General features: G+C 37.5%; 1 protein-coding gene across 9 annotated transcripts in view; it reads right to left on the reverse strand.

Moving 5' to 3' along the window:
- Positions 1 to 24,838, reverse strand: part of CD1H11orf80 (chromosome D1 C11orf80 homolog) — a 96,412-nt gene that overhangs the window by 23,650 nt on the left and 47,924 nt on the right. For 8 of the 9 annotated variants that reach the window (XM_047879014.1, XM_047879016.1, XM_047879012.1 and 5 more), the window contains 6 exons: positions 19,714 to 19,823; positions 14,302 to 14,385; positions 13,091 to 13,146; positions 12,645 to 12,716; positions 10,499 to 10,694; positions 576 to 726 (listed from right to left, as the gene is read on the reverse strand). In XM_047879014.1, the coding sequence (XP_047734970.1) occupies positions 576 to 726; positions 10,499 to 10,694; positions 12,645 to 12,716; positions 13,091 to 13,146; positions 14,302 to 14,385; positions 19,714 to 19,823 (669 nt within the window). The remainder of the gene's footprint in view (positions 1 to 575; positions 727 to 10,498; positions 10,695 to 12,644; positions 12,717 to 13,090; positions 13,147 to 14,301; positions 14,386 to 19,713; positions 19,824 to 24,838) is intronic. The other variant, XM_047879013.1, reaches the window with a different exon arrangement.

Consider the following 24,838-nt stretch of genomic DNA (forward strand, 5'->3'; position numbering starts at 1 on the left):
CAGTTATTAGGTGTCCAACTCAGTGTAATTCATCCAAAGCTAATGTGGTCAGGCTCTGCATAAATCTTACAGCTAGTTTCTTAGTTGATTACTATATAGTTTGTACTCCTGCCTTGCATTTATATGGTAATATTTTCTAAGTAATTTTATGTGCATTTTCTCATTTCATTAGGAAACATTTCTCTTCCACAATAGTTCAAAGATGTTATTAATCTTTTACTATCCTTTCTAAAACAGATTAAGGTACAAGAGAAACCCTCTGAACAAGTCCTTAGAAGATGAAGGCTCAATGACTACCTCAAGAGGACCAGGAGAGAGGAGACAGTAGAGGAAGTGAGAGAAAAACCAGCATTAACATGTAATGCCAAAACAGGCTCTAATGGAGCTTTGCCTGTTGACCTGTTGTTTGCTGCACTTCACGTGGATTCTCAGCCAGACCCCTAACAGCACCACCCAACCTAAGCCATCAGATCACTGGGTCCTATTTTTTATGTACACCTGCTATTTATATTTACTTGCATTTATATAATATTCTCCAGGTTTCTTTATCCCTGTGCAAAGAGAGGGAGATATACCTCTATCCAAACTGAGATCCAAATTGGGCACCAGACACAAGTGGTATTTCTTCCAGTCAATGAAGAAAGAGGTATCTTCGAAGACAGTAGTAGTTGGCTGCTTCTGACTTGGCAATATCAGAGGCAGGCCTGACGGTCCATATAGAAATATGTATAGTCGCTAAAGAAAACTGCCAAATTTTAGGGTTTTTTAAAAATGACAATATATTCATTTGCATAAAACAAACATAATACTGACCTGGTTCACACTCTCAGAAATAAACTATGGTGTTAGCTAATTATATATTAAGCCTTTTCACATTGAATACAGGTGTGAGGCACCACAGACAGATCCACTAGAATCCCTAGAAATTTATTCTGAGTTCAGTAAGTGTGTGCTACAGGTATAGTATTGGACAATTAGTTTATTTCTTCATCTTGCTCATTCCATCATACGTTTGAGTGGTACTACAGGCTAAACACTATACTAAGTTCAGAGGACACAAAGATGAATATTTAATTTTATTAAGATTTATTAATATTAATAATAAAATTTATTAATATTTATTTCTAATACATAAAATTAATATTAATTTATTAATATTTATTAAGATTTAATACCTACCTTCAAGTTATCATATTTATAGTACTGGAGATACACATAAAAAACAGTAAACTGTAATACAGTGTGATACATGCTACAAATATATACAAAGATATATCTTTCAGTAAGTACTTGAGTATATTCAGATTAAGAAGGAACCTGCTTACCTTCTCTAACCCTATTCTCTAACCAAGACAAAGGGGACAAGCCCCTGAAATGGTTTCCTTCTCTCTTTTTTTTAATGTTTATTTATTTTTGAGACAGAGAGTGAGCAGGGGAGGAACAGAGAGAGAGGGAGACACAGAATGAGAAGCAAGCTCCAGGCTCTGTGCTGTCAGCACAGAGCCCGGCGTGGGGCTCAAACTCACAGACTGTGAGATCATGACCTGAACCGAAGTTGGACGCCTAACCTACTGAGACACCCAGGTTCCCCGGCTTTCTTCTCTTGATTTTACTCCCATTCTCACTCTTTTAAACCCAAGGTTTCTCCACCTAAGCACTATTGGCACTTTGGGCCAGATAATTCTTTGTTGTAGGGGCTGTCCTGTGCACTGTAGGATGTTTAGCAGTATCCCTGGCCTCTACCCACTAGATGCCAGTGGCACCCTCCCCCTGAGTCATGACAGTCAAAAATGTCTCCAGAAATTCCCAAATGTCCTCTGAGGGCAAAATTACCCAGTTAAGAACTAATACTTAACACTTTTTGTTCCCTGAACCAAGGCTGAAGAAACCAGGAATATATTTTCCTTAATCTTTTTTGTTTTCATCCTCTTGTGAAAAGGGTAAACATGAGGCATTAAGTATGAAGATTAAAATTCTCACCCAGTAGGCACTGGGGCATTATGAAAAGTCACAGCAGAACAAAGTGAGACAGTGCCCATAAATGAAGTCTCTATCCCAAATCCAAGAAGACATTAAAACTGGAGCTAAGGCCAACACATCCACTGTTCAGAGCCAGGCTAGCTTTGAGGTGCTACAAACTCAGTGAGTGGAGTGTCCAAAGAGTCAAAGTGTGTGACTTTTGATGGGTTGTTTAAACCATTTACGTTTAATATAAATACTGCTATGGTTGGGTTTTAAGTCTACAATCTTGTTATGTGTTTGGCATTTTCTCCTTACATTGTTTCCTTTTTTTTTTCTTTTTCCTCTTTTCTATTTTTGGATTCTACTTTGGACTGGTGTTTTTTATAATTCCATTTTATCACTTAAAAAATTTTTTTTAACGTTTATTTAATTTTGAAGGAGAGCCAGAGTGTAACGGGGGAGAGGCAGACAGAGAGGGAGACACAGAATCTGAAGCAGGCTCCAGGCTCTGAGCAGTCAGCACAGAGCCTGACACGGGGCTTGAACCCAGGAGCCGTGAGACCATGACCTGAACTGAAGTCGGATGCTTAACTGAGCCACCCAGGCACCACCCACTTTTTTTGATTTATTAGTTATAATTCTTTGTTGAAGCAACTTAGGGATTGCTTTTGGCTTTATAGTATACAACTTTATCACGGTCTACCTTTTAAGTGATATTATAACAGTTGCACATACATATAGTATAAGAATCTGGGAATAATATACTTCCATTTCTCCTCTCTTGGCCTTTGTGCTATTCTCACACATTTTACTTCCACATATAATATACTCTGATGGCATTTTTGCTTTCAAAAGTCAATTATCTTATTAAAAACTTTTTTTTTAATGTTTGTTTATTTTGAGAGAGAGTATGTGTGCATTCATGTGCAAACGGGGAAGGGGCAGAGAGAGGGAGAGAATCCCAAGTAGGCTCTGTGCTATCAGCGCAGACAGAGCCTGACGTGGGACTCCATGTCACAAATCATGAGATCGTGACCTGAGCCGATATCAAGAGTCAGATGCTTAACGGACCGGGCCACCCAGGCACCCCATAAAAAGTCAATTATCTTTTAAAGAGATTTTTTAAATGGGGAAAAAATCTTTTATATCTATCCAGATAGTTATGATTTCCAGGGCTCTTCTTTATTTGTGTAGACCCAGAATTCCATCTGATAGCATTTTTCTTCTGACTGAAGCATTTCCTTTCACATTTCTTATAATATAGATTGCTGGTGAAGTCTTTTGTATGTCTGATAAATTCTTTATTTTGCCTCCATTTTTGAAATATATTTTCTCTTGGTATAGAATCCAGATTAAGGGATTTTTTTCCCCTTTATTATTTTAAAAATGTTGCTTCAGGGGCGCCTGGGTGGCGCAGTCGGTTGAGCGTCCGACTTCAGCCAGGTCACGATCTCGCAGTCCGGGAGTTCGAGCCCCACGTCAGGCTCTGGGCTGATGACTCAGAGCCTGGAGCCTGTTTCCGATTCTGTGTCTCCCTCTCTCTCTGCCCCTCCCCCGTTCATGCTCTGTCTCTCTCTGTCCCAAAAATAAATAAACGTTGAAAACAAAATGTTTTGGGGCGCCTGGGTGGCACAGTCGGTTAAGCCTCCGACTTCAGCCAGGTCACGATCTCGCGGTCCGTGAGTTCGAGCCCCGCATCAGGCTCTGGGCTGATGACTCAGAGCCTGGAGCCTGCTTCCGATTCTGTGTCTCCCTCTCTCTCTGCCCCTCCCCTGTTCATGCTCTGTCTCTCTCTGTCCCAAAAATAAATAAACGTTGAAAAAAAAAATTAAAAAAAAGTTTTAAATGTTGCTTCACTTTCTTGTAGCTTACAGTTCCCAATGAGAAATCTGCAGTAATTTGCATCTTTGTTTCTCAGTATGTAAACATGTCTTTCTACCTCTAGTCGCTTTTAAGATTCTTTATCACTGATTTTAATCAATGATTATGGTGTATCTTGGTATGATTTGATTCATGTTTCTTATGTTCCAAGTTTGCTGATCTTGGCTCTGCAGGTTCATACTTTTCATCAAATTTGGAAATTTGGGGGGGGGCATTATTTCCTCAAATATTTTATCTGCCCTCCCTCCCTGAAGGAATTGAATTACATGTCCCTGAATTAGGTCACCTGAAGTTATCCCACAGTTCACAGAAACTTTATTCATTTTTTTTAGTCCCTTTGTTTCATTTTAGTTTCTATTGCTATGTATTCAAGTTCACTTATCTATTTCTCTGCAATGTGTAAATCTGTCACTAATCTCATCTAGTGTATCTTGACCCTGAAAATTTTAATTTCTATCTCTAGACGTTCAATTTAGGTTTTCACATCTTTTGTGTCTTTAGTTAATATGTTCAATTTTTTCCCTTTCACTTCCTGAATATATGGGATACAGTTATACCTTTTTTTTTTTTTAAGTTTATTTCTTTTTGAGAGAGAGAGATAGAGTGTGGGAGGGGCAGAGAGAGAGAGAAAATATCCCAAGCAGGCTCCACACTGATAGTGCAGAGCCTGATGTGGCTTGAACTCACGAACTATGAGATCATGACCTGAGCTGAAACCGAGAGTCGGATGTTTAACTGACTGAGCCACCCAGGTACCCCCAGTTATACCTGTCTTAATGTCCTTGTTTACTAATCCTATTACCTATGCCATTTCTGGTCAGTTCTGATTTTTTTTCATTATGGGTCCTATTTTCCTGCTTGTTTGCATACCAAGTAATTTTTTATTTGATGCCCAGCATTGTGAAGTTTACCTCACTGAATGCAGGATACTTTTGTATTCCTGTAAATATTCTTGTACTTTTTTTCTGGGACACTATAAAGTTACCTGGGAACAGTTTGAGCCTTTTGGGTCTTACTCTTAAGCTTTGTTAGGTGGGACCAGGGAAGCCTATAGGCTAAAGCTAACTTCTCCACTATATTCAAGAAAATCCTTCTTAGGACTCTACCTGATGCTTTATGTTTTCCATCCTGCCTGGCAGGAACAAAAACTATTTCCAGCTCTGTGTGCACTCCAGGTATTCTCCTCTATCCGGAGCTCTGTGTATTTTATCTCCTCTTTGGCAGTCTTTTCTATAAGTTCTAGCTTCCCTGGACCTCCCTAACTCTGAACTTCATCTTCTCAACTCAGATCCACCAGACTCTAGTTGGGTGAACTTCTCTAGGTAGTACGGTGGTGCAATACAGGGTTTATTTGTTTCTCCTTTCTCTAGAACCACTGTCCTATACTCTCTGTTGTTTAATATAATTTTTTAAATTGTTCAAGGTAGGAGGTTGGATCCAGTTGTTCATGGCTGGAAGTGAAATTTCTGAAATTCTCTGACAGAATCTCATGGCCTTTGATAGTTTCTTTGCTTTCTGGCTCAACAAGATACCCATGCTCATCTTGTACATTTCTACTTTAGGCCTGGAATCAGCCATTCCTCCTTTTTAGTGAGCAATGACATTTAGAGAACACATTCTGGATACTAGGACTGCTCATTGCTCCTCAGTTTGTTTTTTGTTTTTAGCAGATAGAACTGAAAAATCTATAATTTCAAAAGTCAGAAAAGTTGGGCATACACACTGATATTTTCAATTCCACTTTAAGATTACTTTCAGGGGCACCTGCGTGGCTCAGTTGGTTAAGCATCTGACTCTTGGTTTTGGCTCAGGTCATGATTTCATGTTTCATGAGTTCAAGCCCTGCACTGGCCTCTGCACTGACATCATGGAGACTGCTTGGGATTCTCTCTCTCTCTTTGCCTCTCCTCTGCTCATGCTTTCTCTCAAAATAAATAAATGAACATTTTTTTAAAAAAAGATTACTTTCAAAAATTTTCTTATTTCAAAATAAAAATATTCTATTCCTTTGAACTTATACTCCCACATCTGCTATATTATGCTAAAAATTTTGGTTCTTAACCATTTAACATAATTACTTGTTTTATAACAAGTATGCATGCAAGAATTTCAGTATGGTAATACCAGTGTTATTAACAAGAATCAAGACCACTAAATGAATTTCAAGAGCACTTTTCAGTTCATTTCATCCTTAGAGTATATACCAAGAATGTATGTCAAAACACTATGTTCTTAAAGTCAGTTGAATTAATTCTTCTTACTATATGAATTATGACCTTTATATGGGTAGGTTATCTTTTAAAAAAAATTTTTTTTAATGTTTATTTGTGAGAGAGAGAGAGAGAGACAGACAGAGTGTGAGCAGGGGAGGGGCAGAGAGAGAGGGAGACACAGAATCTGAAGCAGGCTCCAGGCTCTGAGCTGTCAGCACAGAGCCCGACACGGGGCTCGAGCTCACAAACCATGAGATCATGACCTGAGCCGAAGTCAGATGCTTAACAGACTGAGCCACCCAGGCGCCCCGGTTATCTTTTTTTTTTTTTTAAGTTTATTTATTTTGAGAAAGAGAGCACATGCGTCCACATGGGGGAGGGAGGGAGGGAGGGAGGGAGGGAGAGAGAGAGAGAGAGAGAGAGAGAGAGAGAATCCCAAGCAGACTCTGCACTGTCAGTGCAGAGCCCAACGCTGGGCTCGAACTCATGAACTGCAAGATCATGACCTGGGGCAAAACCAAGAGTTGGATGCTTAACCAATGGAGCCACCCAGATGCCCCAACATTATCTTTTATCTTGAGAAATATTTTTACTGGGTATGGAATTCTAGGTTGGTAGTTTTTAAATTTCCAGACATTAACACTATTATACTACTACCTCATGTTGGTATAAGGAAGTCAGCTGTCAATTTGTTTCTCTTTTGAAGAAAATCTATCTTCCTTAGCTGATTTTTTCCTTGTTTTTGATTTCCTAGAGGTATGCATATCTTTTTGTTTATCCTGCTTGATTGCTGAGCTCTTAAACTGTTTTAGTTGCTTATCCATTGATTCTTCAACGACTGTTTTTGCCCCATTTTCTCCCTTCTCCTTTGGGACATGAATTAAATGTACATTAAATGTTCTGTTTCCTCTCACTGTTAACCTCTCTTCTGTATTTTCTATCCTTTGGTCTTTCTTTGCTTTATTTTACTAGTTTTTGCTATCCTTATCTTTTACTTCACAAATTCACTTATGCTGTATCTAATCTGTTAAATCTGCCTATTTAACTTCAATGTTGGTTATTGTATTTTTTGGTTCTACAGTTTCTGTTTGGTTGTTTTAAAAATTATGTCACATTTTATAGTTTTCAGTTCCCTGGCAAAATTTTTAAGCTTGGCCTTCAAGTTCATAAATATAATAAGCATAATTCTTTATTTTTACAACCAGTATCTGATGTTACCAATATCTGAAGTCCCAGTGGGTACTCCTGTTGCTTTTGTTTTTGCTAGCTCTTATTCATGTTGCCTAGTCCACTCTTTTACGTGTGGTGTGTGTGTGTGTGTGTGTGTGTGTGTGTGTGTGTGTGTGTGAGAGAGAGAGAGAGAGACAGCCAGAGATGGAGAGAGAGAGAGAGAGAGAAATGTACACATGAGCTGGACATTTTGAGAAAGTATTTGTTAAAATATTTGAAGCACAGATGTGGTGATCTTCCTCTAGAAAATAATCTTTGTTTGCTTCTAAAAGACATCTGGGAGAATTAGATATCTAGAATCATCTTAATCCAATTTTAAAGTTTAAGATTTTCTAGCCTTCCCAGATGACCCAAAAAATATATGCAGTTCATGTGAAGGATGGTTTATTTCAGGTTCATCTTACTCCTTAAAGTGTAACCTTTTAGTTATCTCTGCCCAAAACAAGAGGTGTTTTTAACAGCACCCCCCAGCTCAGTAAGCCCTAAACTCTTTGGCCTTCTTGACCTACATTGATTCAGAAGTGCATCTTAGCCTCTCAGCTGCTTGCTATAATTTGCAAATGACCTCACAGCAAAAGCAGCCCCCAATGTTGAGCTCAGGCTTTCTGTAATTCCTGTCTCTACTGTGATCGCCCAGAAATTCCTCCCTATTTACTAGCTCTTAGAATCTTTTATGTCTTAATATTTCATCCAACATTTGTCTTCAATGGGAGGGTTGGTCTAAATTACCTAGTTTGCCATTTTCAGAAACTGAAATCCTATCAGAGTTTTCTTTATCTTCACTAAAACATCACCTCCCTAGAATCTTCGCTTACTATAATATTTAAAATAACTTCCCTGTCATTATCTCTTTACCTGCTTTATTTTATCTTTAACTGTACTTATCACTACTGACATCTATTTATTAAAATGTCCTATTAAATGTAAACTTCAAGAGGATAGAAAAATTTGCCTTTTTCCCTCTGGAGAATGGGATGAGGAGGAGGAGAAACTTTTTTATTTTACTTTATACTCTTCTATATGCCCTAGATATTAAGAAAAAGCATGTTTTAAAATCCAAAAGCCCATGCATAGTCTTTATCACCATCCTGCTCCTTCCTCCTCCCTAAAGATATTTTCAGCTGACATTTATCATACCATGACCTTGGCCTTCTTCTGGTCTTATTCTTTATACTCTACTAGAACTTCATTTTACTTGTACAGCTTCAATTATATAACAATAACACCTAACATTTATTGAACACTTTTATGTGTCAGGCAATATGCTGGGAGCTTCATATAGATTATTATATATAATTAATACTAAAACAAACTAACCCCAAAACAACAACAACAACAAAACCTTTGCAAGGGAAAACAAATCTATGAAGTGTTATTATCCCCATTTATTTTTAAATTTAATTTAATTTTTTAACATTTATTTATTTTTGAGAGAGAGAGAGAGAGGCAGAGCATGAGCAGAGGAGGGGCAGAGAGAGAGGGAGACACAGAATCCAAAGCAGGCTCTAGGCTCTGAGCTGTCAGCCCAGAGCCCAATGCGGGGCTCAAACCCACAAACCATGAGATCATGACCTGAGCTGAAGTTGGATGCTTAACTGTCTAGGCCATCCAGGTGCCCCTATTTTTTTTTTTTTAATTTTAGAGAAAGAGCATGCATGAGCGAGGGAGAAGGGCAGAGGGAGAGAAAGAACCTTAAGCAGGCTCCACACTCCACATGGAGCCCAACGCAGGGCTGGATCCCATGACCTGGAATAATGATCTGAGCTGAAATCAGAAGTTTGCTGCTCAATCAACTGAGCCACCCAGGTGCCCCTATTATCTCCATTTTAAAGTGGAGGAAATAAAGCCTTAGGCTGGGTGAGTAAACTACATGAAGTCACAGCCAATTAGTGGTGAATCTAGTATTTACACTCTTGTTCCATGCTCTAACCACAGCACTATACTTTACTTTCCGATGGAGAAAATGCTAAGGCTCTAAAATTTATCTCTACATTGGCCACTTCCAAATTCCAAACCAAAATTTCTATATAGCTATACTTGCCATTTTCAAGGGATGTCCTACAGGAACTACAAACTTAGCATGTTTAAAGCTAAGCTAATCTTTACCTTCCAAATCTGCTACTTATGATTTGTATCTTATTGATAGTATCATTATTCTGTCAGCCATCTATTGAAATGGTTTTTTTTGGCAGGGGGAGAAATGGCGCAAGTGAACAAGGGACAAACAGAGAGAGAATCCCAGGGCGGCAAGGGGGGCGGCAGGCGTGAGACAGAGAGAGAAGCAGGGCTCACCCGAAGTGGGGCTCGTGTTTACCCAGGGCTCAAGCTCACCTGACATGGGGCTCGACCTAACGAACCATGAGATCATGACCTGAGCCAAAGTCAGATGCTTAACGACTGAGCCACCCAGGGGCCCTATGGAAATGTTTTTAAACAGCTGAGATTTAAACATGTCACACAGCACACAACTTACCCACTTAAAGTGTATAAATGGGTTATAGTATATTCAAAGAGTTGTGCAACCATCACCACCATCAATTTTAGGACATTTTTACCATCCTCCCCCCACCAAATCCCTATCTATCTACTTCCTGTCTCTATAGATTTGCCTATTCTGGATATAGAAATATTAACATCAATTTTGGCCATTCCCTGCCCCTAATCTCTCCCTACCCCCACAATGAATTGCTTGCCTCATTATACTGATTCCTTCAAGTGATAAGTCTCTCTTTTCCATGCTCATCACATTTTTAATTCAGGCGAGCATTATCTCTTGCCCAGTTCACTTATTCACTTAGTCATTACTGACTTATCTCTCCTACCCATCCTGTACAATGCTGCTTGAGATGCCTAAAACATTCAATGGTTTCCCGCTATACAGAGAATGAAGTTCACAATCCTAAATGTGATACAAAAGAGCCACCATGTCACCATTTTCCAGCCTCATCTCTCCTGCTTGCACCATTCCATGCTTCAGTCATATTGGATTATATGAAAAGAATGTGGCACATATGTCACATTTTATAGTTTTCAGTATTTTGGGAAAATTTCTCAAGACTGGATTTCACACTGGATTTTTGTTTTTATACAAATTATACTGGCTTCTAGATACAGAGTTTATATGCTAAAGGCTTTTCTAGAATTGGGATATAAAAATTCATTTTTCAAAACAAAGTTGAAAATTTTGATGGAGTTTATCATCAAAAGGATATGGAAACTGAAGAAACTCTATTCAGCTGGTTGGAAAAGACCTTTGGGCAGGGACACAGAGCAGCAGCTGGAGTGAGTATCAGTTCTCCCAACGAGCCCATGCCAGCCACGTCATCGGGGATGAAAAGCATTACTGGATGTCCTAGCACAGGATGGATTCGACTGCAGAGTAATTGAGCTGCACCAAATTTTGGTCTACTGTCAAAAAACAGGTAAGATAAATTTAGACTTTCTCTTTCTTAAGAAATTATTTTCTTTATTTTTATTTTTTTCCTTTTCTTCTTTTTTTTTTTTTTAAAGTAGGCTCTATGATGGCATGCTTGGCTGGCTCAGTGGAACATGTGACTCTTGATCCCAGGGTTGTGAGTTTGAGCCCCACACTGGGTGTAGAGGTTACTTAAAATAAAATCTTTAAAAATAAATAAAATAGGCTCCACACCCAACATGGGGGGCTTGACCTCAGGACCCCAAGGTTAAGAGTCACATGCTCTACTGGCAGAGCCAGCCAGGTGCCCCTTAAGAAATTATTTTCGGGGCATTCAAAAGTCTTTGGATATCTCTAGCATATACATAATCATATAATCTACCATATTAGTTTTACTGGAATAAGTAACTTGTGTCTCACTCAGGGAATCACAAGCAATAGAAAGAGCAGACAAACTGGAATTTCAGGAATGATATCATGGCTACTGTTTCTGCTGCCACTATGCAGTTTAAAATTTTTTTTTAATGTTTATTTATTTTTGAGGGAGAGAGAGTGAGCGGGTGATGGGGGGAGAGAGGGAGACACAGAATCTGAAGCAGGCTCCAGGCTGTCAGCACAGAACCCGACACAGGGCTTGAACCCACAAACCATATCATGACCTGAGCCAAAGTCAGACGTTTAACCAACTGAGCCGCCCAGGCATCCCTGCCACTATGCAGTTTTATATTCACTAATGTATATTTCCTCCACTGAAATTAGTCTACAGTTCTGAGCAGAAATTTCCAAGATCAAAGATTAGCATGGTGAGGGTAGGGGTGAAGGGGTCCCTGAATCACAACAGCCTAAAACTAGCCCTGTGAAACTTAGATCTGCTCTCACACATGCTACACCTTCCCCTGAAGGAGTCCGAGGTTACTGTTTGATAGGAGTAATGAGAAAAAATTAGGGCATCTTTCTCTCCTAAAAGAATCTAGTGAAATTTGATACTTGCTTACTTTCTAACAACTTTTCTTTTTTAAATAGGAAGAAATATTAATGAGCATTTTTCCTCTCTCTTTAAATTGATGAGGTCATCCAGGAATATATGTCCACAAACACTGGTTCAGAGGCTTAAACTTTTTCAGTAAATTTCTGATAATGAGCTGTCTAACTTTAAAGATTGTATGATAGTAAAGGACTACTAAAGATAGATAAAGAGTGGGGACTTTATTTACTGCACATATTAAAGAATAAAAAAATTCTAATCTGAAGTGTACTTTTGGCTAAGAGTAAAAAAACAGACTAAAAAGCCATAAACAGTGTCTTCAAACCTTAAGATCCTATGACTACCAGTGCTGATTTAGGGCATACAAATGGAGTCGAAACTATTGAATAAAGAATAAATTACTTGGACTAAATCATAAATTGTTTTTTTTTCTTGCTATATGCATGTTCACTTTGGATTCTCTTAGGAAGGCAAGGCAGAGGAATAAATTCCATTTATTTGCCATATTCTCCATGGATTTTTTTTGTAGTCTGGAGGTAGAGGTAGAGATGATTTCCAAACCTTTGAAAAATGTCGATGCACAAAAAATAATATGTAAAGAATTCCTTTGTGTTCATAGTATCTTTCTAGCCAAAAGTTCAAGGAACCTTCTCAAGTCCTTCCTCTCTTCTCATATGTAAATAAGATTGAAATTTGTTGTTTCATTTATAGAAAAAATAAGACATGGAAAGGAGAAGGGACATGTTCTCAGGTCAATCAGAATACATTCAAGGAGCCAGAAATAATGAGAGTTTTCAATACAAATAGATTAAAAGTTTTACTTCCACTTTTCTTACAGAGAAGCTAATGCCTGGCACTAAGAAATGACAAATGAGGCTATGTTCAATTTCTACCCACACTCATACTCATAACAGGAGAGTAAAACATGGAGAGGGACAACAATGCTTTTATCCTTCACCTCACATAATGTTGATAGTTTATAACAAGAGCAATTCCATTCGACAGGTTCAAAGTGGGTTCGTTCTTTGTCCTGGAAAGCAAAGAAAAGCTAAGCCATAGTTCACAGATTCTAAAACCAATCTTTACCTGATACAAATTTTGGCCCATGACCACCACCAACCACAGAGATTACTGGAATCCAACAGCCAACTAACCAAAGGGAAATGGAAATTTTTAAGATCACCCACTCTGGTGAGAGGGAAAGACATGAAAAGATATAGATGAATCTACTAACTCATTAAAAGTTAATATAGAATAAGAAAATGTGGGAGTCTCAGAAAATTAGTTTCAAGGTAACTTTGGGTCAAGAAGTCAAACTGTGAAGCTACTAGAAATAGGGCAATAATGACTGAGAAAAACTATAAAACCATGGCATAAATTTAAGCCATTGATTTAAGGACTTACCCAAAGATTTCCAAGGAAAGGATTCCATTCACCTTTACACTGAAATTAAATCTAATCTGCAAAGTAAATGGGGTATGAGATTTAACATGAACAAGGATGGAGATTAAAAAACTTCCATACTTAATTCCCAAAGGTGTAGATATTCTTTACATCACCTTGTTTTCACTTGCACTTTCCCTAAACAACTAACACAATTAACATTTACCTGTGCTCAAATTCTGCATCTAAATTTATATTGAGTCCTACACTTCAATTCCAAGTGGTCACAGATTATCAGAATATCCTAACTTTTGTTCTCTGCTGTTCTCCCAGTTATATCTTCTCCCCCTTAAAAGAACTATTGATTTTTCTCTCCATTTTTTCCATGGTTTTCATATATAGAACATTCCATGCTTTTTTCTTTGTGTTTTCTTCCCTTCCCCCCATCTGACTTTTATGTCCTCCAATTCACTTCACTGTTCTAATTATTTCCTACTTTTGATTTACATTTTCCTTCCTATGTAATAGGAGACTCTAGAGCTAGACTGCCTGACTTCAAATCCTGGCTCTGCAAGTTATTTAACCTCTATACCACAGTTTCTTCAGCTGTAAAATGGGAATGATGATGATAAAACCTACTTCACAAGGGCTGCTGCATTAGGTGAGTGAATAAGTATATGGAAAGGACTCAGAAGTAACTGGCATATAATATGCACTGAACCCTGCCAAAGACATAAAAAGTTGACTCTAGCAAGAGAAAAAAGGGAGAAGTTATATACCATACTTAACAGTGTACATCCCTATAAACATATCTAACTACATGTAATAATAAAAATTATAGCTCTCCAAAGTTCGAAGTACTTTGTCAGAATTTCCTGATTTGCTCCTATAGTCACTTTGGAAAAGGAGGAAATAATCAGCAAGGTTTATTATCCAGAAAAATGAAGCACAGAGGAGGCAAAAAAGTATCTAAACTGATACAATAAAATAATATGGAAGTAAAAACAACAACCCAAAGAAAGCTCTATATTCAAGGGCTGTCAACTATATCACATGACCAACACCAACACTGTGTTAGGGGCACAGAAATCAAATCAATTCAATATTAAAGTTGTAATCATTGTCATTAAAAGAAAAGAGGACCAAGCATATCCTTCCACGTCCTACAGAGTAGAGGTCTCTTGAAAACATGTGATTTAAAAGAATCATTACTATGCAAAAGAACAGCTTACCTTAGGGTGTACCATGATGATTCTGCGTAAAAAGTTCTTTATCACCAAACTATCTGTCCTCAAGGTTCTGGGCTTTTCATCAACCTGTAACAATCCAACAAAAACTTCTACCACATATACACAAACCCAGGAGCACAAATGAATTAAACTGTGATATTTCTTCCTATAAAGGTAACTCTCACCTTAGAAAGCTTCTCAGACATCCAAGGGGATGGTCTAAGAATTGGATACAAAAGGGAATCTAACAGCCATCATTCCTTGGGTTAAACTATTTCGTGGAACTTTAGGAGACATGTGAACAAAGGTCAGAGTAAAACCCACAATCTCAAAACCACTTTTTGTAACAAATTTAAAAGTATCAGACCAGAGCTAAGAAGCGTTAACTCTTTCTTAGCTCTGCCATCCTGATGTGAGAGTCAATCTCTATTAAGAATGGAGTGAAATTAACAGACACTAAAAGGAACCTACTTTTCATCATCAATCCATTTATCTAAACTTTATTTTTAAGGAAAAGCTATAAAGCAAAAATCTCACAAGTCAGAAGACCTGTGTTCTAGTACTAGCTCTATAAAAATTACATACGTAACCATGAAAAAAAATCACTTAATTGCTTTGGACTTCATTTACTAATCTTCAAAACAGGGATAAAAGTTACCCATTCTCCCTCACAGAACTGTTTTAAGGACCAAATAATAATCTGAAAGTATATATTATACATGGCAACAATAGTAGATATCACTTGTTGAATGCCTACTATATAGCAAGCATCAAGCATTTTGCAGGTGCTGTACCTACATTACCTCACAACAAACCTGGAGGCAGGTACTATCTTCTCTGTAGGTTTTTTTAAATGAGGTTCAGAGAAGTTAAGCAACTTGCCTATGGTTACTCAGCGGTTCAGTGATAGAGCCAGAATTTGACCTTAAGTCTGTCTAACACTAACTGTCCATGCTCTTTCAAGCATACCCAGATACCTCCCTATAAATACAATAAAATTTACAATTTAATGAGGATTTTCTCTATTCCAGGAATGGAGCAAAAGTACCTTACTTGTATTAACTACCTCATTTACCCCTCACAAAAGCCCTATTATGTACACATAACCCACATTCTGTGGATGAAAAAAATGAGTCTCAAAGAGGTCAAACAACTTTCTTAAGGTTACCTGATCTGGATTCAAAGCTTTAGTATTAACCACTATCCTATAATGGCTCATTGTATTTAATACAGTGTCCCTAAAACTAAAGTTATAAAGAGTCTTCTACAAAATGGAGAAGTTGAGGAAAATGAGAAGAAATAGAGTAAAAAAATTTCAGTAAGTTATCGGTGGCTCAGAGAATACAGAGCCATGTAGTAGGTACATATTAAGAAAAAAATGGTCCCAGATCTCAAAATATCATAACACAATGAGGAAGAAACAGAAAGAATTATTGTAATACTTTTTGTAAGCACACTGAAAATGAGATCAAGAATTGTGCAATGGGTGGGGAAATTAGATTATTACAGAATCATTGGCAAAAATTATCAGAAAAATGGATGGGAATTATTAGAAAATTCTGGATACAGATCTAAGATTATTCATACACAAAAACAGTGGTAATTAAGTTATAAGTGCAGCATACACATCACAGTCACATCCTTCATTTAAAAATTTTTATCATAAAATGTTCAAATAGTAGAAAAGCAATGATCTCTTCGAAGCATTTTCTGTAATTAGCACTTCCAAAACAACTTCTTGGAAAAATTTCAAACTTCTGTAGCCTTTGTTATTATAGGGTACATCATAGAAAGGGCTAATTATATCTAGCAGTAAAGCAACCAAGTAAGTGTAAATTCCTTCAGCAGCTACCAGAAAGGGGCTACAATTAATGATGAGAGGTACCATTTAATGAACACCTGCTACATGCCAAACAGTTTGTACGCAAGTAGGAAATTTCCCCATTTTATTTATGAAAATAATGAGACTAAATAAGCTGTTTGATTTGTCCAAGGTCACACATGTCTAGTTAAGAACTGGGATTCAAACCTAGATATGACTTGTTTCAAAGTCCACGTTCCACTATGCAATGCTGTCTCTCCAAGAAAGTTCATTTTCGGTGCATATAGCTTCCTGAATCAGATATTATGTTATCTATCATTACTTTTATGGACCCTGATAGGCACCATTTATGCAAACTACTGAATTATCCACTCAAAATACTCAATGAAGCTTATTATATACTTGGGCCTACAGAGGAAATAAAACAATCTCTGAATTTGAAGAGTTCAGTTAAGTAGAAGGGAAAGACAAATAAATAACTTATATGACAATGTGAAAGTTTTATGATTTAGATATATAAGAGATGCTAAAGAAATGCACAAGAAAGACTGGCACCTAATTCAGATTGAGAAGATAAAGTGACCTAATGTCCTATCAGCAGAGGATAGTTAACATAAAGCAAATGCCTCCTTTTAAGATCTACTCATAAATTATTGAGAGAAACAGAGAGAGAGAATATATGTATGTGTGTATGTCTACGAAGTCTTTTACAGCCTTTTACAGTTGGGTGTTAGGAACGCAGTACCCCAGCCTAACATATCTATAGAAGCAGTGAATTTACTTAAGTGTGTTAGGAAAAAACAGATGCTGCAAGCTCTGGGCAGCAGAAACCACTACTGAATCATATGTTCAGCCTTCACCTTTAAATACAAATCTAATTATATCACAGAATATCAGAGCTGTTTTATATTTTCAAACTGAACTTATGTAGTCATGGGCCCTATATGACTGTCTAGAAGAAAGTCAGTCAGTGCCTCTGTCTCTTCCTGTCTCTAGTTAGAGAAATAGAGATAGATAAATATAAGTATGAAGATGTTTATATGTATATATGTTTATCTCTACCAATTTTATCATTTTTAATATTACGGCAAAAATAAATATAAAAATGGATAAAGCTTTCAAGAAGATCTTGTAAAATCAAATTGTTTTTGGAAGTACATGTTATCCAGCCTAATGGACTCCAAGATGCAAGACACAAGACTGACTCTGAGCTTATGCAGCTCTCCTAAATGAAGCTCTCTTCGTATTTCCTGGGATTAGCTTTCCTCACATGCCCAAAGCAGTGGATCATTTATTATAGCTTTTTCACAGATGTCTCCATTCACTAGCCTCTGCTCTGAACCTTGCTATCTAACCCTTCTCTCCATTTGAGGTATATATAATTAGCTTGTTCACAATCTCCCCTTCTCACTTCCTTCATTCAAGTATCTTTTAAATAGCTGCATAGTACCAGAGACAAGAGATGTAATAGAACCAATGCTTTCAGGGAATCCTTGTTCCTCTGAGGTCATACTACTCTTCCCCACTCTTCATGGATCACCAGCTGACTGCAGGCACTGAGATCAGTTTCCCTCAGCACTTTAAGACATACCATCATATGGGTTGACTTCCACATCCAAGTAGATGGCCTGTCTAAGCAACAATTTAGACATAATTTCCTGACCTCTTCAACTCCCAACGACCTTGACCTCCATGCATTTCCAGCCACCTATTTCCATGGCCATAATTTGGAATGGTACCATTCTAAAAACCTGAAACTGAAATGCCTCACTCTTATGTGAAAAGGTGCACACTAGGATGTTAACAGTGGCTACCTTGATTATGTCAAATTATCTGTGTTCTAGATGCTCTCTCTGATTTTCCTGAGGGAAACACTGCTTTTGCAATAAGGAAAAAAAATAAGACAAACTTTATCAATCTGAAGACAAATCCCTATTCTTTCAAGTCTCTGAACTCCTTATATCAAGTAATCTGTTTTCAGTCTCATCAAGAGATGAGAACTGGGCACTTCCCATTGGGTTAGATATCCTTCCTATATATATATCCTACCTCTATCATAATACATTTACAGTGTATTATAATTATTTGTTTGCTTGTTTATCTTTTCCTTTAGATTTCAGGTTCCTTGGAATCAAGTAACATGTCTTGGGTCACTGTACCTTCAACATCTAGCAAAGTGAGGCCGGCTTGAACAAACACAGGTTTCTCAATGAGTGAATAAATATTCAAACAGACCTGATTCATATGAGTACAAGACTTCGGTTCAAATTCTAATCCTGTCACTTAACTTTCATATGACCCTTGAAAGTCAATCTAATTCTCTGAATCTCAGTTTTCTTGTATCTGTAAATTGGGTGATAATCTCTGTTCTTCACACAGTTGTTGGGAGGCTTAAATAATATACATAAATGTTACGTGTAAGAATTATCATTGTTTGTTTAGACTGGCTAAAACACATGATCTCCTTTACTAGAACTGATTTCCTTGGTTCACTGAAATCAGCTTTTTTATTGCTACTTAATGTTAATAGTTTCAGAGCTGACTAACCATTAATTGCTCCAGATTGTTTACTCATCATTCTCCTAAAGAAGATAAGGCACGGCCAGGGATATCTATTGTCGCAATACTGCACCCCTTTCCTTTGAGAAGGAGCATATAATTGTCCAAACGTGAAGAAAGGCTTCCCAAGTGCTTCTTGGGAGAATGTTTAAAGTACTCTAATTCTTTATGTCTCCACAAATTCAAAGGAAAGAAAGAATAGGGAATCACAGAATTGTTAAAGGGAATGGAAAACTCAACTGTCACTCATAAATCTGGGCTACAAATAAATCAATAAAGATCTTTAAGTCAACCTAGTAAAATGTATGCCAATAGGATCTACACTGGGAATCCATTTTTATTTTGTCTTTCAGGAGATCCAAACTCAAATAATGGCTTAATTTCAGTGGTTCTCAAGTTTACCTGCACATTAGGAATCACCTGGGAATTTTTTTCAACTGGGATTTCAAAAATATTTTAAAGCCCAGGCCACACCAGTATGGACTAAATTGTATTCCCTAAAATTCATACGTTGAAGCCCTAGCCCCCCATGTGACTGTATTTGGAGACAGAGCTTTGAGGACATAAAGTTAAATGAGGTCATAAACGTGGAGCCCTAATCTGACAGAAAGATGTCCTTATAAGAAGTGGTAGACTAATTAGAGAGCTCTCCTACCACATATACACAGAGGAACCATGTGAGGAAACAGTGACAAGGCACCTTATTCTTAAACTTCTAGACTCCAAAAGTATGAGGAAATAATGTTCTGTTGTTTAACCACCCAATCCATAGTATTTCTTTATGGCAACCTGAGCAAACTAATCCAACACCCTAGGCCAATTAAATCACAACCTCTTGGAGTGGGACACAAATACCAGTCATTTAGAAGCTACGGGGGGGTTTTGAAATCTGCACAGAGAAGTTTGGGAGCCAATGCCTTATTTCATTTCAACTTGGAACTGTGATGGGCCTAGGCTTTTCTTTCCTATTATTATATTTGTAGAAAAATGAGAATCAAGATATCAGTAATTTATAGAACCACAACAAAACCTGCCTCAAAAATCATCTGGAAGGGTGTTACCCCTGATATGTCCTGAGAAGAGCTGGCTTCTTCTGAAGTCCAGTTCAGCTTTGCAGAGAATCCGGGCAGTATAGATTGTATTTCTGTGTGAGAAGAAATGGAGACAAAAAATAAATAAATAAAAAGGCAGTTTGGATAAGTACCAGAGTTTCTGGAATTGTTTATTAAACTGATGAGCCAAGAAGGCATTTCCCTGATGAAAAGATTATCTGCAAAATTTGAAGTATGACTGGAAATGGCTATGCATCAGCAAATTGCTTGAACATTTAGAATTACTTTATGGGGTTAAGACATTTCATCTCGTGTTTTCAATTTTTCACATTTGCTAAATCAATTTGTATTTTCAGTTAATTTCCACAAGGTCATGTCCAAAGCTAGAAATCTTCAAAACTGACAGCTCTAGCTTATATTCTTCTGTTTTCAATAAATTAATTCATTATTTGATAAACACAAATCCAGTAAGTGAGGTAATTTATTTATTTTTTTATTTAAAAAAATTTTTTTTTCAACGTTTATTTTTTTGGGGACAGAGAGAGACAGAGCATGAATGGGGGAGGGGCAGAGAGAGAGGGAGACACAGAATCGGAAACAGGCTCCAGGCTCTGAGCCATCAGCCCAGAGCCTGACGCGGGGCTCAAACTCACGGACCGCGAGATCGTGACCTGGCTGAAGTCGGATGCTTAACCAACTGCGCCACCCAGGCGCCCCTAAGTGAGGTAATTTAGAATTAAAAGCAGAAAAATTCAAGAATGACCCTCTCAGGCATTTACCTAATGGAGTACTTTCTTTATTTAATAAGGTAGTCTTTACAAAGTAAAACAAACTCTTCCTAATTTTGTTCACAAATTAACCACTTGGTATGTTTACATATGTTAACTTAGAACTATCTTTCCACAAAGCACCAAGTGGTCCTGCATCATCAACAAACAGAACCTCAAAATTTGCATCATTGTCCTTCCTTTCTGTATCTTGGCACTCATATTATAAAGGAAAAAAAACACAAATCTCCCATTTTATAAAATGCCATCCCTTATTTCTCCTCTACATTACTAGTATAATGGAGAACTAAAAACAAAGATTTTGTAAATGAGGTTGACAGTGTTGATATTATACAAGAATCCAACTTTAAAAACAATAATAAAATGCATCCTAAAATAAAAGCACAACTCTCTCCTACAGCACTCATACTACATATCTAATAAATCTGTAACCTCAGAAAGTATGGACATTACCAAGATCAAGTACTAGCTATCAATCTTAATGGGTAGTATTTTTCTTGCCATTATTTGTTTTTCAAATATAATTCAATTGTAAAGCTTGGGATAATATGGCAGCAAGGTTGTGCTACACTGAGGTTTAGTGAACTTGGCATTGAACCAAGATGCCTTGCATCAATCTTTAGTTTTACCACTGACCAACTTTCTGACCTAAAGTGACCCCCTTTTACTGTGATTAAATTACCTTTTGTGAAATAAGAGAAAATTTGTTCCTGAGTCCTACCTTGTCTTTGAAGTACTGATACAGTGCAGAATGGGTAAAACACGTATATACTTAAGAAAAAGTATTGTCAATAACTGAATTCTCCAGAAATCTAATTAACAATGTAAAAGAAAATGTGTAGTTATTTGAGGAAAATCAGTTTCAATTGCCTCATTTCACACACACACACACCCACACACCCACCCACCCACCCAGATGGACTGACTAGAGTTAAATGTGAAAGGCAGAACAATAAAACTAAATAAAAGCCTTTTATTTCTTTTTAAATGTTTATTTATTTACTTTGAAAGAGAGAGTGTATGCAGGAGAGTGGCAGAGAGAGAGGGAGACAGAGAATCCCAAGCAGGCTCCACACCGTCAGTGTAGAGCTGGACGTGGGCATCGAACTCACAAACTGTGAGTTCGTAACCTGAGCTGAAATCAAGAGTTGGATGCTTAACCGCCTGAGCCACTTAGGCACCCCAAAGCCTTCTATTTCAAGATAAGTTGAGCATATGTTGAAACTGCACCTCCCCGGGGCGCCTGGGTGGCTCAGTCGGTTAAGCGTCCGACTTCGGCTCAGGTCATGATCTCGCGCTTCGTGAGTTCAAGCCCCGCGTCGGGCTCTGTGCTGACAGCTCGGAGCCTGGAGCCTGTTTCGGATTCTGTGTCTCCCTCTCTCTCTCTCTGACCCTCCCCTGTTCATGCTCTATCTCTGTCTCAAAAATAAATAAACGTTAAAAAAAATTAAAAAAAAAAAAAAAAGAAACTGCACCTTCCCATTCAAACACATAAAATGATAAAAAAAAAATTTTAAGTTTTTATTTAAATTCCAGTTAACATAACAGTGTAATATTAGTTTCAGGCGAACAATATAGTGATTCAACACTGTCATACATCAACTGGTGTTCATCACAAGTGCCTGCCTTAATACCCATCACCTATTAAAGCAAGTATTTTAATTTCTTTTTAATTTTTACTTATTTTTGAGAGAGAGAGAGAGGGAGAGAGAACAAGAACGAGTGGGGGAGGCATGGAGAGAGAGGGAGACACAGAATCCTAAGCAGGCTCCAGGCTTTGAGCTGTCAGCACAGAGCCCGACCCAGGTTTGAACCCACAAACTGTGAGCACACGACCTGAGTCAAAGTCAGACACTCAACCGACTGAGCTGGTCTGGTGCCCCAAAACAAGTATTTTTAAATCTTAATAAATACATAGTCTAGAAAATACATAGTCATGGTGAGAAAAAGAGAAAAATCTTTACAGACCAGAAATGGAGAGAGAGATTCTCCTTATCTTCAGAAAGGAAAAAAGAAAATCCACAATGGTAGGTGAGGACCAAAGATGTGCACCATCTTTGGGGCCTGGACGAGGGAAAAATACATAGGGCTAATATGGCAATAGCCATAGATGTAAGAGCAAGATCCACACAGGCCATACACAGGAGATCTAAACAAGGAGCCAAAACACAAACTACCAGAGAGTTGATTAAAGCCAAGTGATGCTAGTAGCAGGATCACTGACACAAGCCTTAGAGCTACGTCATGTAAGTGGAGATAAGACTCAGAACTATGTAGTCTATTAAGATGCAAGAGCTTTGTATCTAACCACGCAAGCAAAATTTAATCTAAGATACATATCCTGCAAGATTAGGGCTCAGCAACAGAGAGCTTCCTATTGGAACCCTGTCAATGCAGAATGTGTTCAAAACAAATGGATGATGGACAATTAGCTCTTATCTAAAAGTTACCAACCAACAAAGACCAATAACATGAAAAATATGACACATATCAACTAATAAAACTTATACATGAGGAAACAGTTAAAAAACAATCTGAAAGGAAAGAAGACTATCAACAAAACAAAAAGGCAATCTACTGAATGAAAGAAAATATTTACAAATGATATATATAAGGGGTTGATATCCAAAATAAATAAAGAACAACTCAACACCAACCTCCCCAACAAATAATCCAATTAAAAATGGTAAAATCTGAACATTTTTCCAAAGACGACATACAGATGGCGAACAGATGCATGAAAAGATGCTCAACATCACTCATCATCAGGGAAATGCAAATCAAAACCACAATGAGATATCATCTTGTGCCTGTCAGAACTGCTAAAATGAAAAACACAAAAAATAACAAGTATTGGTAGGAATGTGGATCCAAAAGGAACTCTCATGCACTGTTTGTGGGAAAGTAAATTGGTATAGTGACTATGGAAGACAGTATGGAGGTTCCTCAAAAAATTAAAAATAGAACTACCATATGATCCAATAATTCCACTACTGGGTATTTACATAAAGAAAAGGAGAAAACTAATTCAAAAAGATATATGCACCCCTATATTTACTGCAGCATTATTTACAATAGTCAAGATATAGAAGCAACCCAAATATCCATTGATAGATGAGTGAATGAAGATGTGCTATGCACGTGTGTGTGTGTATATACATATGTATACATGTATATATATATATAAGTATATATATATCTACATCATATATAGATAGCTATTGATATATACATACACACATACATACAATGGAGTATTACACAGCCGTAAAAATCACCCTATGAATTCATTCATAAGTGAAAACAAAAACAAATGAATAAACAAAGAGAAAGCAGAATCAGACCTATAAATACAGACAGCAAACTTATGGTTGCTAGAGGAGAGGGGAATGGGGGATGGGCAAAATGGGGGATGGGGAGTAACAGATATAGGCATGTGGTTATGGAATGAACAGGTCATGAGAATAAAAGCTACAGCATAGGAAATATAATCAATGATGTCATAATAGTGTATGACGACAGATGGCAGCTACACTTTATTGAGCGTAGCACAACCTGTAGAGATGATGAATCACTATGCTGTATATCTGAAACTTATGTAGTACTATGTGTCAACTATACTCAAATAAAAAATAATTTTCAAAAAAGAACACATTGCCATAGATCAAACAGAAAGAGGAGAAAACTCTATTAGAAATTTTGGAAATTAAAGATACAGTGTTTGAAATGAACATGTTAGGGAAGGCAGATTAGCGACTGTAAAAGAGCACATTTAAAAGAAAAGGTAGTACCTGAATCTTTTACAGCAGCATTATTCTTAGTAGGCAAAAGTGGAAACAACCCAAATGTCCATCAATAATAAACAGATTAACAAAATATGCAATATTGTTCATCCATAAAAATAACTGAAGTACTGATCCATACTACAATATGGATGAATTTTTAAAAATTTTTTAATGTTTAGTAATGAGAGAGCAAGAGAGCATGAGAGCCAGGGAGGGACAGAGAGAGAGAGGGGGGACAGAGGATCTGAAGTGGGTTCCATGCTGATAGTACAGAGCCCTATGTGGGGCCCAAACTCACAAACCACGAGATCATGACCTGAGCCAAAGTCAGAGACTAAACCAACTGAGCTACCCAGGTGCCCCACAACATGGATGAATTTTGAAAACATTATGCTAGGGCACCCGGGTGGCTTGGTGGGTTGAGCATCTGACTTGATTTCAGCTCAGGTCATGATCCCAGGGTCATGAGATTAAGCCCCGTGTCAGGCTCCATGCTGAGCATAGAGCCTGCTTAAGATTCTCTGTCTCCCTCTG

The sequence above is a fragment of the Prionailurus viverrinus genome, chromosome D1 (assembly GCF_022837055.1).
Source record: "Prionailurus viverrinus isolate Anna chromosome D1, UM_Priviv_1.0, whole genome shotgun sequence".
Taxonomy (NCBI): Eukaryota; Metazoa; Chordata; class Mammalia; order Carnivora; family Felidae; genus Prionailurus; species Prionailurus viverrinus.